Raw genomic sequence first — 15,458 nt, forward strand, 5'->3', positions numbered from 1 at the left:
ATTCTGGCTTGGAAATATATCGCCGTGCCTTCACTGTCGCTGGGTCAAAATCCTGGAACTCCCTTCCTAACAGCACTGTGGGTGTACCTACACCACATGGACTGCAGCAGTTCAAGAAGGCAGCTCACCACCACCTTCTCAAGGGCAACTAGGGATGGGCAATAAATGCTCGCATAACCACCGAAGCCCACTTCCCGTGAATGAATAATAAAAAAGTGTTCCAAGTTATAGGTCATACTTCAGACATTAATTATTATACACACTAAATCCTAGGTTTAGATCTCTGTACAAAGGAGAAGGCTGTTCTCTCATCATTCTCTGATCAGGTACACATGCGCAGAAATAATTTCAATGACTATGATGGTCTTTCTGGTCTATGTCTTGTGGGGTTGGTGATGAGACCTGTTAAGATTACTGGTTTTGAAAAGCATAGCAATCCTCCTCTATGGCTCAGTCTTACCATTTCTTGGTCCAAGTGATTGACCATGATCTCCAGCTTTTGGTTGCCTTTTTTCAAGTCTTCTTCTGTTCGTTTGAGGGCATCAAGTTCAGCCTGAGCACGATCCATTTCTTCTTTCATCCGCCAGCGCAGCTTATCACTAACTGCAGAGATCAAAGAAGCACGAATCATGTCCTCACTGATGGTGCCATCTCTGGCAGGACCTGTAACATAAACTGCATGTTGGTCCAAATACCATGGGATCAACGGATTGCTCAAGGACCTGTCCATAAGAGAAATAGACGTTGCTGCAAACCTCAATCTACTGTCCTTGAGATTTAGAGCAGATTGCAAAATGATCATTTTGACCCATCTTTCATGGTCATTTCAAGATTCAAGACAGATTCACAGATAAAGCCCGTTATTTCTTCATATCGAATTTATCCTCAATAAACTCTTCAGAGAAGTAAATGAAGATTCATAAGTTTTAAGGCCGTGCTTCTATGAAAGGCAATGGAATGACAACCTGCTGTTAAAAGAAGCATGTTGCAGGAAATGAAAAAAATTGAAAACCATGCGATGGGCACAAACTGGAGGCCTTTTAGCTTCTAAGCTGTGCAATGGTCAATATATAGAAAAAATACTGTTTAATAATACCATTGACCAGGTCAAAGACATAAGTTAGAATTAAATCAAACAATGAAAATTAAAAGCATGTACATAAATTATTTCTACTTTTGTCAGTAAATTCCCAGTCCTGACTAGAAAAACAACACTTGTAAGAACATAAGAAATAGCAGGAATAGGCCACACAGCTGCTTGATCCTGATCCACCCATTCAATAAGATCATGGCTGACTTGATCTTGTCCTCAACCCAAGTTTCCTACCTGTTCCCCATAACTCTTGATTCCCCTAACCTTCAAAAATCTGTCCATGTCAGCCTCGAGTATCCTCAACTGTCTACAGTAGAGAATTACAAAGATTCACAATCCTCTGAGTGAAGAATTTTCTCCTCTAGTTGAGCTCTTATTCTGAAACTATGCTTCCTAGTTCAAGATTCCCTCATAAGGGAAAAGATCCTCTCAGCATTTATCCTGTCAAGCCCCTCAGGATCTTACATGGTTCAATAAGATCACCTCTCATTCTTCTAAACTCCAATGCGTATAGGCCCAACCTGCTCATCCTTCCTCACAAGACTGTGTATGTGGATACCTACACAATGATAGGTGGAATTGGGAGTTGAGGAGTAGTGGAAAGAAGGGTAGAAATAATAGCATAATTTTTAAATGAGTACAAAACACATGGAATGATCCTCTATGATTTTCCATTAAAACAAATAGCTCATACTAATAAATATACAAAATCAAGTTATTTAGAACTGTTGGTTTTACACCTTGGGCAATCTCATTCAGGATTTCTGTACATTGTACAGTGCTTGGTATAAGAATAAGAGACAAGTTTTCCAGTGCAGAATTGTGCTGGCGTCTGGCTGAACAGAAGTGTCTCAAGTTTATTAGAGTCAGCAAATGTAGAAGATTCCTTTCTGTTAACCTTAATAAGGCTTCCGATGCATGGTGTGTTGGAAGCCAGAGGTCAGTTAAGGTTTCTGTTCCTGATATAGCACAGTGACATTAAGAAGCTCTCTCAATGATCTTATGGTTAAATGCTGCACCATTTAAATCAGAAGGTCATGGATTTGATCCCTAGCCTGTGCTGAGTTAGCTTGGTCTCAGTCAGGGTACATTACAATATTACAATAGGACTTGGGGCTCCTAGACTCAGGAGGGGGAGACGAGATAAAATCAGACAGGGTTTTTGCTCTCACATTGCTAATCAATGTAATGATTTCTGCTGGAAAATAAATGTGTGGTCATCAAGTTTTGTACATGAACATGTTTTGCTGTGGTGCCCTACATGATCAAGTAGTCAGTCAACACTCATGAGTGATAAATGTCCACTTGCCAAGATACTGGAGAGATATTGCACCAATGGAACCCCAAAACGTACTTTCGGGTGAGAAAATTGCTGGAAAAACTTTGACAACTGTCATTGGTTGAGATCAGTTCTAGCAATTGCCAAGACTGAATGTAGCTGCAAAATATTTCCCCTCCACCATGACCAACAAACAAGAACTAAGCAACTCGAGCATGTGTACTTTTTTACAAAAAACAAATCATGATCCAAAACTGATTAAAATTTAATTACATTTCTACTAAGTTATTACAACAATATTATTTCCAGGCATTTAACCTATAAAATGAAGGGTTCCTCATCTCTTACCAACACCTGCAGCAGGAGACTGGCTGGGATATGGAGGATGCTGTGCAGTGCCTGTGGTTGGTGGATATGAGGCTGAATGGGGATATGGATATCCAGGAAACCCACTAGAAACAGGAAAGAGAAAAGGAAGCAATGAAACTACTGTTGCACCATTAAAAACATGACAAAAAAAACCAGTGAAGTACTACTGAGTACAAGTGCGATGCATGAGCAGCAGGCTGACACTGGCTGTCAGAGAAACATCTTGAAAGATTCAGGCAAATACAAGGTCCTATCAGCTACATAATATTTGGCTGCATAATGAACATGGACTGTTTTTATTGCAGCTTCTAACTGTATAATTAAAGCACACGAGCGTGCAGTAACTGGAAAATAACAGAGGCACAGGTTTCACCTTTTAACAAGTAACTCATTCAATAAGCTGGCTATCACCACAGATAACATCTGCATTTCCAAATGTTAAACTTACTGTAGCCAAGAGTATCATGCCAGGCAGGTGCTGGATCAGCTACAGAACTTACCTGTAAGTAGCATCTACATACCTACACCTAAAATTAAAATGCATCAATGCAAGCAGGTGGTGTGATTAAGTCAGAAACTGTGAACCTGCCTTCCTTTCATCTCTCTTAACTGTGGGCATAATACTGATATCTTGGTTAAGATTAGGGGTTTCCCATGTGAGTGGCTATCATGGGGCAACTCCATGCTCAAACACAAGAAACAATGGTCTTATCAACAATAGGTACCACACATTGCAATTCATTATATCTTAATACATCTTTCAAAAACCATTCAATTAAACTTCTGCACTTCAAGGAATTGTGTGGCACTAGTGAAGAAATGTATTGACTAAGTCAAATGCACTACCTCAGGAGGATGGGCCGAGTGGCAGATTCTCATGCTCCTCAATTATGTAGTTTCAATTAGACACTTTACAGCCTTCTGAATTCAACACGGCGTTCAACAACTTTAGATCATAGCCACCACTCCTATTCTTTCAAACAACTGTTGGCAATGATTCTGTTATTTCCCATTACCCCGCTCTTTCTTTACTTGTCCGATTACTAACCCCTTTTGCTCCTACCATCATCCCTTAGAATCATTTAATCTCTCCCTTCACCCTATAAGACCTTTTTTGTTCTTTTCTCCTTTCCCCTTTTCCCTGTCTCTGTGAGTGCTTAAAATCAGTTACATCTTTATCTTACCAGTTCTGATGAAGGGTCGCTGACCTGAAATGTAAAGTCTATTTTTCTCTCTCTCGCCACAGTTGCTGCATGAGTTTGAGTAGTCCCAGCACTTTTTGTTTTATTTGAACCTGATGCTAAGCCCAAATACTTAAGTTGTAGTCGTAGTTTTCCCAGAATCTGATTTACATAGTTTGCAGAGTTACCAAACACGGCTGTTCTATCAAACAATCGGCCTTCTAACACTTGAAATTGCAGTAGTTTACAGCATTTAAGACAGATACAAGCGTTAAACAACAACCATTTCCAAGAGAGAGCATAAGTGACATTACCATCGCCAAATCCCACCAACATCTGGGAGCTCACCACTGATTATAAACTCAACCAGACATGCCATATAAATGGCCCAGCTACAACTACAAGTCTGAGGCTCTACAGCTCACCTCTGACTCTCTAATGCCTCATTACCACCTACAAGAGACACCAAAGGTCCAACAAAATATTGTTCACTTGCCTGGTTAGGTATAACTCCAAATATACTCAAGAAGCTCAATACGATTCAGGACAATACAGTCCACTTGATTGACATTTCATCCACCAGCTTAAATATCCACACCCTCCATCATCAATGTACCTTGGCTTCAGTGTGTACCATCTCCAAGATGCACTGTAGCAACTGCCAAAACTTCTTCGACAACACTCCCCAGATCCACTACCTCCGTCAAAGGGCAAGAGCAACAGCAGGTGATTGGGAGCCCCGTGACTTCCAAGTTCCCCAATGCACACACCATCCTGACTCAGGCATATAGCCGTTCATTCATTGTCACTGGGTCAAAATCCTGGAACTCACAACCTTACAGTATTGTTGGAGCACCTTCACCACACGGCTCACCACCACCTTCTTAAGAACAATTAGGGATGGGGAATAAATGTTGGCCTTACCAGTGGTGAGCACATCCCAAGAACGAATATTTAAAAACACAGACAATATTGACATTTCAAAGGGCATGTATGGTGCCGATAACACACCTATTCAAATAAAGAATCAGAGTTCATAGAGCAGAAATGAATGCTTCTATTTGAATACTGGTTACTGAGAGTAGATACCACTTTCATAGCAGAAAATCCAGGCTTATGATGTATCAAGAAAATATCATCTTAGTAGTAACTATGCACCTCATTCCTGGTCTCCGACTCTGAGGACATAAGGTTTTGGATTTGTTTTCACTGAGACCAGTTCTAAAATACTATCTGCTGTTAAAATTATCCTACAGGAGCAGGCTGAATTATTTTAGAGGCGGAGATTGCCAGTGATTTACACCAGTTTATTAATTATCTTGCTCAAAACATGGGGAGCCTAGCCTTCATTGGAGGATTTGTTACTATAATGTTTAATCTTGTTCAAACAGTACCATGTATCTTTTATATCCACCCAAACAGGTAGAAGGGACTTTAGTTTAACAACTAACAATGTAGTACTCCATCAGTATTATGCTTAAGAGTATCAGCCTGGATTATGTGTCCAAATATAACACACAAATAAATACATAAATAGCTTTAAAATACAAATGTGTGTTACATCTCTGGTAAATATAAATCATACCCAGCATTCGTGTGGCCAGATGGATATGGTGCAACTCCAGCTGGCATTCCAGGCATGTAGGAAGCTGAAAAAAAAAAGGAAAAACACAACAGAACACATTAATGCTATACTAAAACAACACATACAACAGTTTGCATATCTAACATCAGCACAATAAGTCTTTCAATGGTTACTTCATCAAAAATGTGATGTGCTGAACATTTGACATTAATACAATGTGCATGGTTCAGGACATTAGATGACGTCAGTTTTTAGCCTAATATGTAATTTATCACAAGCAAATACTACCATGGAATGGTTACAGTGCAAGAGGCCATTCAGTTCATATGCTGGCTCTCTGCAAGAGTAACTCAGCTAATCCCACTTCCCTGTCTTTTCCCCATAGCCCTGGAACCAAACTGATGAGGAATTATTTGGCAATAATTTGTTTATTTTTGTCTCGCATGAAATTCTTTTTGGAGGTATTTTCTTTCTGATTCCCTTTTGCAGATTCCCATCACAGGTTTCCATCAGAAGACACACAACAATGCCTGAGACACTTCTTTGATTTTTACTTGCCTATGGGAAAGTGTTTAGTCTCTGCAAATTGTCCCATGTGTGAAGGTTGCAGCCATAAACATGCATCTTATTTCTCTACAGCGCACAGCCATCAGACACTGTCCTGGGCCACCAGAAGTACAAGTTCCACATTGACTCATCAGCAACCATGGCAACTTAAGTGCCTCTAAGCATTTGTGAACACTATTAAAGAACGAAAAACTTCTCACTAGAAAGACAACAAAAAAAGCAAGGCAATTGACTATTTTACCCATGGTTTGGTGTTCTGTATTTCTTTGTAGCATTTAATTTTAAAAGGCCTCCTAAAAATACTGAACTTAAAGTGGAAACTTTGCATAGATTAAGCAAGCATATTGTTTAGACTGCAAATTACTATAGAAACTGACAAACTGAAGTACGGATAATATTGTGATTGCAGCAACCAAGAACAAACTGCATCCACTTAAACCAATGAGGATAAACATTTGCTTCAATGGAATTTCGATGGAGTTTGTTACTACAACCTTAAAACTTAAAGGTTGTTCATATTGCTGGAAAAGATAATGAAATTGCTGATACATTATCCAGAATTTAATTTTTGTTAGTATAATATAGAAATCAAAAGATCAGGCCCTATACAGAGATTCTGTGTAAGAAGTGAGTGAAAATGAGAGAGTGTGTGTTTAAAATTTTTATATATATGTTGTATATGTTTTTTGTAATGAAAAGCATTTGAAAATAGCGTTTCATTCCTTACAGATGGGGGCATGTGAGGAACCAATTTCTGGAAAATTTGAAGGACAATGAATTTTGGACATTCTTCCTCCAGAGTTATTTTTAAAAGTTTGCAATACTAATTCTGGGTTGTGATTATGCCATTCTTTAAGAAACTATGGGTCAAGATAGATGCAGGGAACACCTGCTGAGGGATGAGGTACTTTGTATATCTAAGTTAACAAAGAACTACTGTGCCAGGCTAAAGACCATTGCAGATTTGTTAAACACACCTGACCTGAGAGAAGTATTCTTTGAGCCTTTGAGCCTATTCTTTCAGTCTTTGCAAACTCTAAGTCAGTGTGTGTGGGTATGCGTGCCTTAGAAGGAAGGCAAGGAAAATACTCTTTCTTTTCCTCTCTCTGCCCCACCTTTATGTTACATGCAGACTAGGTGAGTTAAACTTCCCTCAGAAATGCCTCATCAGAATAAATCATCTGTTTTTTTTAAAGTCTACAAAGTTGTGATAAGTAAGAGTCATCAAGGACAGTTTTACCAGAAAATCCGTCTGAAAGAACTTCCAGATCTATTGTGACCAGGATTCTGTTACATCAACAGTGCTGAGATCTTACCAAGTTTTTATCCTTTTAAAAGAAACTTTCCCATACTCAGCCTCTGCGAAGGACTGTATTTGTTTTATCCTGTTTTGACTTGATGTATGGGGGTTCAAATATCTGTTTTTTTAAAAAGGGGAAAATCATTACACTTCTAGACTGCAACTGGTATGTTAACCAGTTTATTAACCTGTTTCTGGAAAGAAGTTTGTTTTATAATAAATCAATATTTTTTGCGTTTACTGAAAGAAGCTTGGTTACAGTCTTTTTATGCTGGGAATAATAGTATAACAATAACAAAGGTAACAATTAGCCAGTTTTGTGGGTGAATTAAACATTTAAACTATTGTTATGACCAGTGGAGAAGTGGGGCTAGAATTAACTGTGCACTCCTTCCATCACGGTCCATAACAATTACATAGGTCTGGAAGGATTTTTTAAAATCCATTTATGGGATGTGAGCATCACTGGCAAGGCCAGCATTTATTGCCCATCCAATTGCCCTCGAAAAGTTGGTGGTGAGCTGCCTTCTTGAACTGCTGCAGTCTATGTACTATAGGTACACCCATAATGCCGTTAGGTAGGGAGTTCCAGGAATTTGACTCCGTGGCGATGAAGGAACGGCAATATATTTTCAAATCAGGATCATGTATGACTTGGGAGAGAAACATAAGAACGTAAGAAATAGGAATAGCTCTGCCATTTAATATAGTCATGGATGATTTCCTGCCTCAATTCCATTTTCCCACCGCATCAGAAATATATCTATCCCAGCCTTAAATATACATAACAATGGAGTATTCACAACCCTCTAGGGTAGAGAATTCCAAAGATTCACGACCCTCTGAGTAAATAAATTTCTCATCTCAGTCCTAAATAATTGATCCCTTCTAGATTCCCCAGCACCAGAGGTAACGACCCATCAGTGTATGTTTCTTGTATGTTTCAATGAAATCACCTCTCATTCTTCTAAATTCCAGAGAGTACAGGCCCAATTTACTAAGCCTCTCATTATATGACAATCCTCTCATTTCAGGGACCAATCTAGTGAACCTTCGCTGTACTGCCTCCAATGTAAGTGTATCCTTCCCTAAATATGGAGACCAAAACTGCACACGGTATTCCATCTCACCAAAGGCCTGTACAATTGCAGCAAGGTTTTCTTATTCTTGTACTCCAGTCCCCTTGCAATAAAGGCCAACATGCAATTTGCCACCCTAGTTGCTTGCTGGACCTACATGCTAACTTGTGGTCCTTGTATGAACATATCATCTTTGAACATTTAAAAGTTACACAGCTTGTCACAATGATGGGGAATTGTGACTGAGCGATATCTACCCGTAACTCCACAAAAAAACACTGACCATAGATGGTTGTCACAAGTCACATGATGTCTGGAAATGTAAGTTGACCACTAATCTACTATATGGTTTGCAGTGCAGACATGCCCTGACATGATTGTTCATGGAATTTCACACCTGGGGGCTGTCAAGGTCCGTTATTCAAAGTAATGGAAATGTTATTTGTATTTTTATGAGCTTACCTCTCCAGCAGAGACGAAGAGTCCATCATGACAATGGAGAACTGCTAGCCAGCCAGGATATATAATCAACAGGCACTCAAACCCCCTATGGAGGATGAAAGAACCCCATCTCCTGTTGGTTTCTACTATCTTGAAACGTGTCAAAAGTTTCTGAGTTGAAACATCAAAATGCGATTACTTGTTCTAAAATGACTACAGCAGACTTGGTAATCGACTTCCTTTGGAATAAACAGCAAGCAGGACTTTAAGAACGGGGTTTGCCAAGCAGAAATACAGAGGAATATGGAAATAATTGCTAATAGAACAGTAAGGAATCTCTTCTCTCTCTTAAATAAAGATTAATATATTACATTCAACTCTATTAGCAATTATCTTGTGTATTGACCTTTTGCGTTGCACCATATCGAATGCCTTTTGGAAATCCAAGTGCATCACACCTACCAACTTCTCTTTATCTATACTAATAGTTACATACTCAAAATCCGCTAACAAATTTATAAAACATGATTTCTCTTTCACAAAAACAATGCTGACTCTGTCTGGTCATACTAAGGTTCTCTAAGTGTGTTATTAAGGCTTCCTTGATGGTAAATTCCAGCATTTTCCTGGTTTGTAGATCCCTGTTTTTTCTCCCTCCTTTCTTAGGTAGCAGTATTATATTTGCTAAAATAGAATCTGTTGGGGCTGTTACAGAATCTAAGGAGTTTTGGAAAATCATAACCAGTAGATCTACTATCTCTGCAGCTACCTCTTTTAGAACCCGAGGATATAGGCCATCAGGTCTCGGGGGCTTGTCAGCTTTTAGTCCCTTAACTTTCTCTAATACTTTTTCTCTGTTGATATTAATTATTTTAAATACCTTACTCTTTTTAGCCCCATAGTTACCCTCTATATCTGGTATGTAATGTATCTTCTACTGTGATGACAGACACAAAATATTTGTTCAACATTTCTATCACTTCCTCATTCTCGATGATAATTCCTCATGTCACTGCCTCTAAGGGACCAACATTTGCTTAAGCTACTTTCCTTTTCACATATTTGTTAAAGTTCTATTACGATCCTGACAGGGGCTATTAGCATTTAAAGAAGAAATTGGAACACCCATCTATTAACCAACATAACTACGCCACAAAATTTCACTTTTTTCAACAAAAATAAACTTTATTGTATATCAAAAAGAATTAAACAAAGTAAGCATTGTTAACCTAAAACTATAGTTTACAACTACGTATATTATGCACTCAGCTTTACTTTTTACTTCTCCCAAGAGTTCCCTTATCTTAAGAATTTTTTACGGTGCATTGATTTCTCCTGCAACCAACCCAAAAGGTATGCCTCAGTCCTCTGGAATTTACTTTACTTCTTCCTTAGTATTCCAGCTATTCCTCGAGGTACAAATTCTATGGAAGTTTTTCCAATAGCTGTTTGGCTTCATGACCCTCCACCTTTTCTTTACAACCTTCACGACTGCGGATGCCTCAGCTCCTTGTTTGGGTTGCTGGCAGGTATCCAACTACTTTCCCACAGCTTACCAAGCTAACTCTGCTGACTATTTTCTGCCATAAGGCTCTGTGAGGACCACTACAGAAATCTTATATTAGATACAAGCTAGAGCAAATCGGCCAACTGCTTTTCTCTCACAAAATTCAAGCTGAGATAGAGCCCCCATCTGCATTCCATGTGGTGAATCATGAAGTTAGTATTTTCTTTGCTCGAAATGCAGGCCCAACTGACTATTACCTCCTGTTGGCTCTCTCAATCTGGTGAGGTGCAGTCTTCACCAAAGCAAAATGACAACTGCCTCTGTCTGTTTCCAAACTAAGCTGCTCACTTCTGTCAGTGAACACACACACAGATAAACCAAAAAGCCTTCTAACCCCACATCCCTTCTCCATGATTGTGGCATGCTCTGGGATAATTCAGAAATGCAAACAAATTTTTTTACCTTCAACATAACTCTGATTCTGGAACATATATGAATAATTTCAATCTCTAATGGAGTTTTACAACCCTCTTTCTCAGAATTTCTAGCTTTTAGCTTATTTTATGGAAATAACAATAGACACCCTGGCTTTATCAAGAGGTCCAAAAATGGATCCTCTATTGTTCAATGTTTACACTTCTCACTCTGAGCTCGAAGATAAACAGATTAACTTTTAATTGTAATTAACTCCAAGCTTGCTGGAATTGCATTTCCTTCACAGTTGCTCATCAGTTTCTCAATCTGGCACCTCCGTTTTCTACAGTTACAATTTTAATTTCTAAAATTAAAAGTTATATTCTAAAGCATATGAATTATGAACTAAATATTCTCAATAGTTCTTATGATCTGTTTTGAAAATTCTTGGCTAGTTTCCTCTCATATTCTATTTTTCCCTATTTCAATCAACTTTTTGCAAGTATCAGGTGGAGGTGTTCCCAGGCACCTGCTTCCCTCATCTTGTTAGTTTGTAGAAGTTGCAGGTCTGGAGATGCTGCCAATGAAGCCTTTGTGAGCTGAAGTTTTTTTTTATTCGTTCATGAGATGTGGGCATCCCTGGCTAGGCCAACATTTATTGCCCGCCCCTAATTGCTCTTGAGAAGGTGGTGGTGAGCTGCCTTCTTGAACCACTGCAGTCTATGTGATGTAGGTACACCCACAGAGCTGTTAGGGAGGAAGTTCCAGGATTTTGACCCAGCGACAAGTGAAGGAGCTGTTCCAAGTCAGGGTGGTGAGTGGCTTGGAGGGGAACTTCCAGGTGGTGGTGTTCCCATATGTCTGCTGCCCTCATCCTTCTAGATGGTAGTGGTTGTGGGTTTGGAAGATGCTGTCTAAGGAGGCTTGGTGAGTTCCTGCACTGCATCTTGTAGATGTTATACACTAGTCATGTTGTATCAGTGGCGGATGGAGTGAATGTTTAAGGCTGTGGGTGGAGTACCAGTCAGGCAGGCTACTTTGTCCAGGATGGTGCCGTGTTTCTCTAGTGTTGTTGCAGCTGCATTCATTCAGGCAAATGGACAGTGTTCCATCACGCTCCTCTCTTGTGCCTTGTCGATGGTTCTTAAGATGTGGGCATCATTGGCACGGTCAGCATTTAATGCCCATCCCTAATTGCCCTTGATGGTGAGCTACCATTTTGAACCACTACAGTCTATCTGATGCAGGTACACTCTGTGCTATTAGGGAGGGATTTCGAGGATGTTGACCAAGAGGCAGTGAAAGAATGGTGGCATAGTTTTTAATTAACAATGGTGAGTGACTTGGAGGGGAACTTGCAACTGATGGCATTCCCGTGCACCTGCTGTTCTTGTCCTTCTATATGGTAGAGGTTGTGGGTTTGGATGAGCCCTGGAAAGGTGCTGCAGTGCATCTTGTAGATGGTACACATTGCTGTCACAGTGTGCCAGTTGTGGAGGAAGTAAATGTTGAAGGTGGTGGAGGGGTTGCCTATCAAGCGGTCTGCTTTGTCTTGGATGATGTCAAGCTTGTTGAGCATTGTTGGGGGTGCACTAATCCAGGCAAGTGGAGAGTATTCCGTTACACTCCTGGCTTGCAGGTGGTGGACAGGCTTTGGGGAGTCAGGAGGTGAATAACTTTCCACAGAATTCCCAGCCTCTGACATGATCTTGTAGCCACAGAATTTATATGGTTGGTCCAGTTAAGTTTCTGGTTACTGGTAATACAGAGGATGTTGATGGTGGGGAGTTCAGTGACGGTAATGTCATTGAGTGTCAAGGGGAGATGGTGAGATTCTCTCTTGTTCGAAATGCTATGTCACTGACGTGGCACAACTCTCATTTGCCACTTATCAGCCCAAGCCTGAATGTTGTCCAGGTCTTGTTGCATGTGGGTATGGACTGGTTTCAGTATCTGAGGAGTTTTGAATGGTACTGAACAATGTGCAACCATCAGCAACATCCCCACTTCTGACCCTATGTTGGAGGTCACTAATAAAGCAGCTGGTGGTTGGGCCTAGCACACTACCCAGAGCCTGCAGCGATGTCCTGAGGCAGAGATGACTGGCCTCCAAAATCACAACCATCTTACTTTGTGCTAGGTATGACTACAACCAATGGAGTGCTTTCCTTCTGATTGCCTGCTTTAATTTTGCTAGAGCTCCGTGATGCCACGTTCAGTAAAATGCTATCTTGATGTCAAGAGAAATTACTCTCACCTCATCTCTGGAATTCAGCTCTTTTGTCCATGTTTGGGTCAAGACTGTAATGAGGTCTGGAGCTGAGTGGCCCTGGCAGAATCCAAACCGAACATCAGTTAGCAGGATGCTGCTGAGTAAGTGACATTTGATGGCACTGTCAATGACACCTTCCATCATTTTGTTGATGACTGAGAGTAGGTTGGTGGAACAGTAATTACTTAGATTGGATTTGTCCCGCTTTTTGTGGACAGGACATATGCTGGGCAATTTTGCCCATTGTTGGATGAATGCCTGTGTTGTAGTTGTACTGGAACAGCTTGGGTAGAGGCACAGTTAGTTCTGGAGCACAAGTCTTCAGTAGTACAGCTAGTATATTGCCAGGACCAATAGCATTTGGTCTTCCAAGTGTCTTGAGCTGTTTTGTTATCACGTGAAGTAAAATGAATTGTCTGAAGACTGGCATCCATGATGGTGGGGTACTCAGGAGAAGGCCGAGATGGGCCATCCACTCAGCACTTCTGGCTGGTTGCAAATGCTTCAGCTTTGTCTTAAGCACTCATGAGGGCAGGGGTGTTTTTGGTGCCTCCTCCAGTTCATTATTTAATTGTCTACCATCATTAATGACTGGATGTGAAAGGATTGCAGAGCTTTGATTACTGGAGAATATGCAGTCAAGGACCTGCTCTTGCAGCCGCAGTATTTATGTGGCTGGTTCAGTTAGGTTTCTGGTCGATGCCAACTCCCAGGATGTTGATGGTGGAGGATTTGGCAACGGTAAGGTAATGTCATTGGATCTCGAGGAGTGGTGATTAGATTGTGCTTCTGTGAAGTGAAGATGCTGTCTTTCAATATTCAACCTACTTTTTGTAAAATGTAATTACTGCATGGTATTTAGTTTATCTTTCTTCTTTTGTGTGTAAAGTTTTACTTGCAAATAAAACTCAACCATAGTTTTAGAGTATTTATACGCAATTGCCTAGAGAGATGCCATTTCCTGCCTTTTGAGGGAATGAGGAAACATGATGAATGGCCCACGCAACACCAATAAGGAATTTACACGGTTAATTAGTAGACCTGACCAACGCAATCCATACCCAGCAGAGAACAGGGAAAGATGCAAGTTTCAGTCAATAAAGATTCAACCTAGTTACAGAACTGAATAGATGGTTATCTCCAACCATCACTGGCCCTCTATCCAGCTCTACTTGCCTCACCTCCCCCCCTCAAACCAGCTTATATTTCACCTCTCTTCTATTTTTACTTAGTTCTGTTGAAGGGTCATTCGGACTCGAAACGTTAACTGTGTTCCTTTCCATAGATGCTGCCAGACCTGCTGAGTTTTTTCAGGTATTTTTGTTTTTGTTACAGAACTGTAGTATAGCCATAATCCTAAGAAAGATACTTCGGAAGACAGGTCAATAAAACAAATAGGCAATCAAGGTATCAGCAGTAATCTATGCAATAAACCTAACATATTCTCACCAATAAGCATTATCTATTGCATAAGAATGCAGAGGAGCAATGTTCAAACAGATTACAATTTATTGTTTATGATCAGAGTTAAAGAAGTGAGCGACCTTTGCTCATCCTTGGTTTTGCTTATCTTATTCCTGTCCTGTTGTAAAATGAATCTCATTCTATAAATACATTCCTCTTTATTAAAAAAATACATAAAAGGAGCCTACTTAGACTTGCGGTGTGATCTGGGACACAACAGGTTGACTCGACTCCACCATCCTACAAGAAGTTGCAAACAAAAAAGTAGCAGCATTCTACCTTACCCTGCAAATTCAGGACCAGAGCTTTTATTAAATTTATTCTTTCATGGGATTTGGGCATCACTGGCAAGGCCAGGATTTGTTGCTCATCTCTACCTGCCCTTAAACTGAGTGACTTGCTAGGCATTTCAGAAAATAGTTAAGAGTTAACCACATTGCTGTGGGTCTGGAGTCACATGTAGGCCAGACCAGGTAAGGATGGCAGATTTCCTTTTCTAAGGGAGATTAGTGAACCAAGTGGGAAACAAGGAGCCCCAGAACAACAGGGACTTCAGAAATCAGATTTACCAGAACCAGTAGGGGGCAACACAATGCACAGCAAACCAAGAAGTTGACAACTAAATAGGAATGCAGGACCACCTCATCTGACTGCTACTACAGCTGGAAGAAATCAGGCATGGGTCCACAAGACCTACTCTCCCTCCATCTGAGCATTCCACCCAGCACGTGGAACAGTAATTACTTAGATTGGATTTATCCCGCTTTTTAAACACAATGCCCAAACTCATTGTGGGTCTACATAGCAATGTTTGGCAAGACCATATAATTTACAGCAGTCATGGCTGACTGCTATATAAACAGAAATGGCAAACTGAGAAGCGGATTAAAACAACAAATTGTTCCTA

General features: G+C 40.2%; 1 protein-coding gene across 2 annotated transcripts in view; it reads right to left on the reverse strand.

Moving 5' to 3' along the window:
- tsg101a (tumor susceptibility 101a) overlaps positions 1-15,458 on the reverse strand; it is a 47,002-nt gene that overhangs the window by 11,885 nt on the left and 19,659 nt on the right. For both annotated transcript variants that reach the window (XM_078549008.1, XM_078549009.1), the window contains 3 exons: positions 5,508-5,571; positions 2,721-2,824; positions 461-663 (listed from right to left, as the gene is read on the reverse strand). In XM_078549008.1, the coding sequence (XP_078405134.1) occupies positions 461-663; positions 2,721-2,824; positions 5,508-5,571 (371 nt within the window). The remainder of the gene's footprint in view (positions 1-460; positions 664-2,720; positions 2,825-5,507; positions 5,572-15,458) is intronic.

Source organism: Cetorhinus maximus, chromosome 9 (assembly GCF_964194155.1).
Source record: "Cetorhinus maximus chromosome 9, sCetMax3.hap1.1, whole genome shotgun sequence".
In the NCBI taxonomy this organism is placed as follows: domain Eukaryota; kingdom Metazoa; phylum Chordata; class Chondrichthyes; order Lamniformes; family Cetorhinidae; genus Cetorhinus; species Cetorhinus maximus.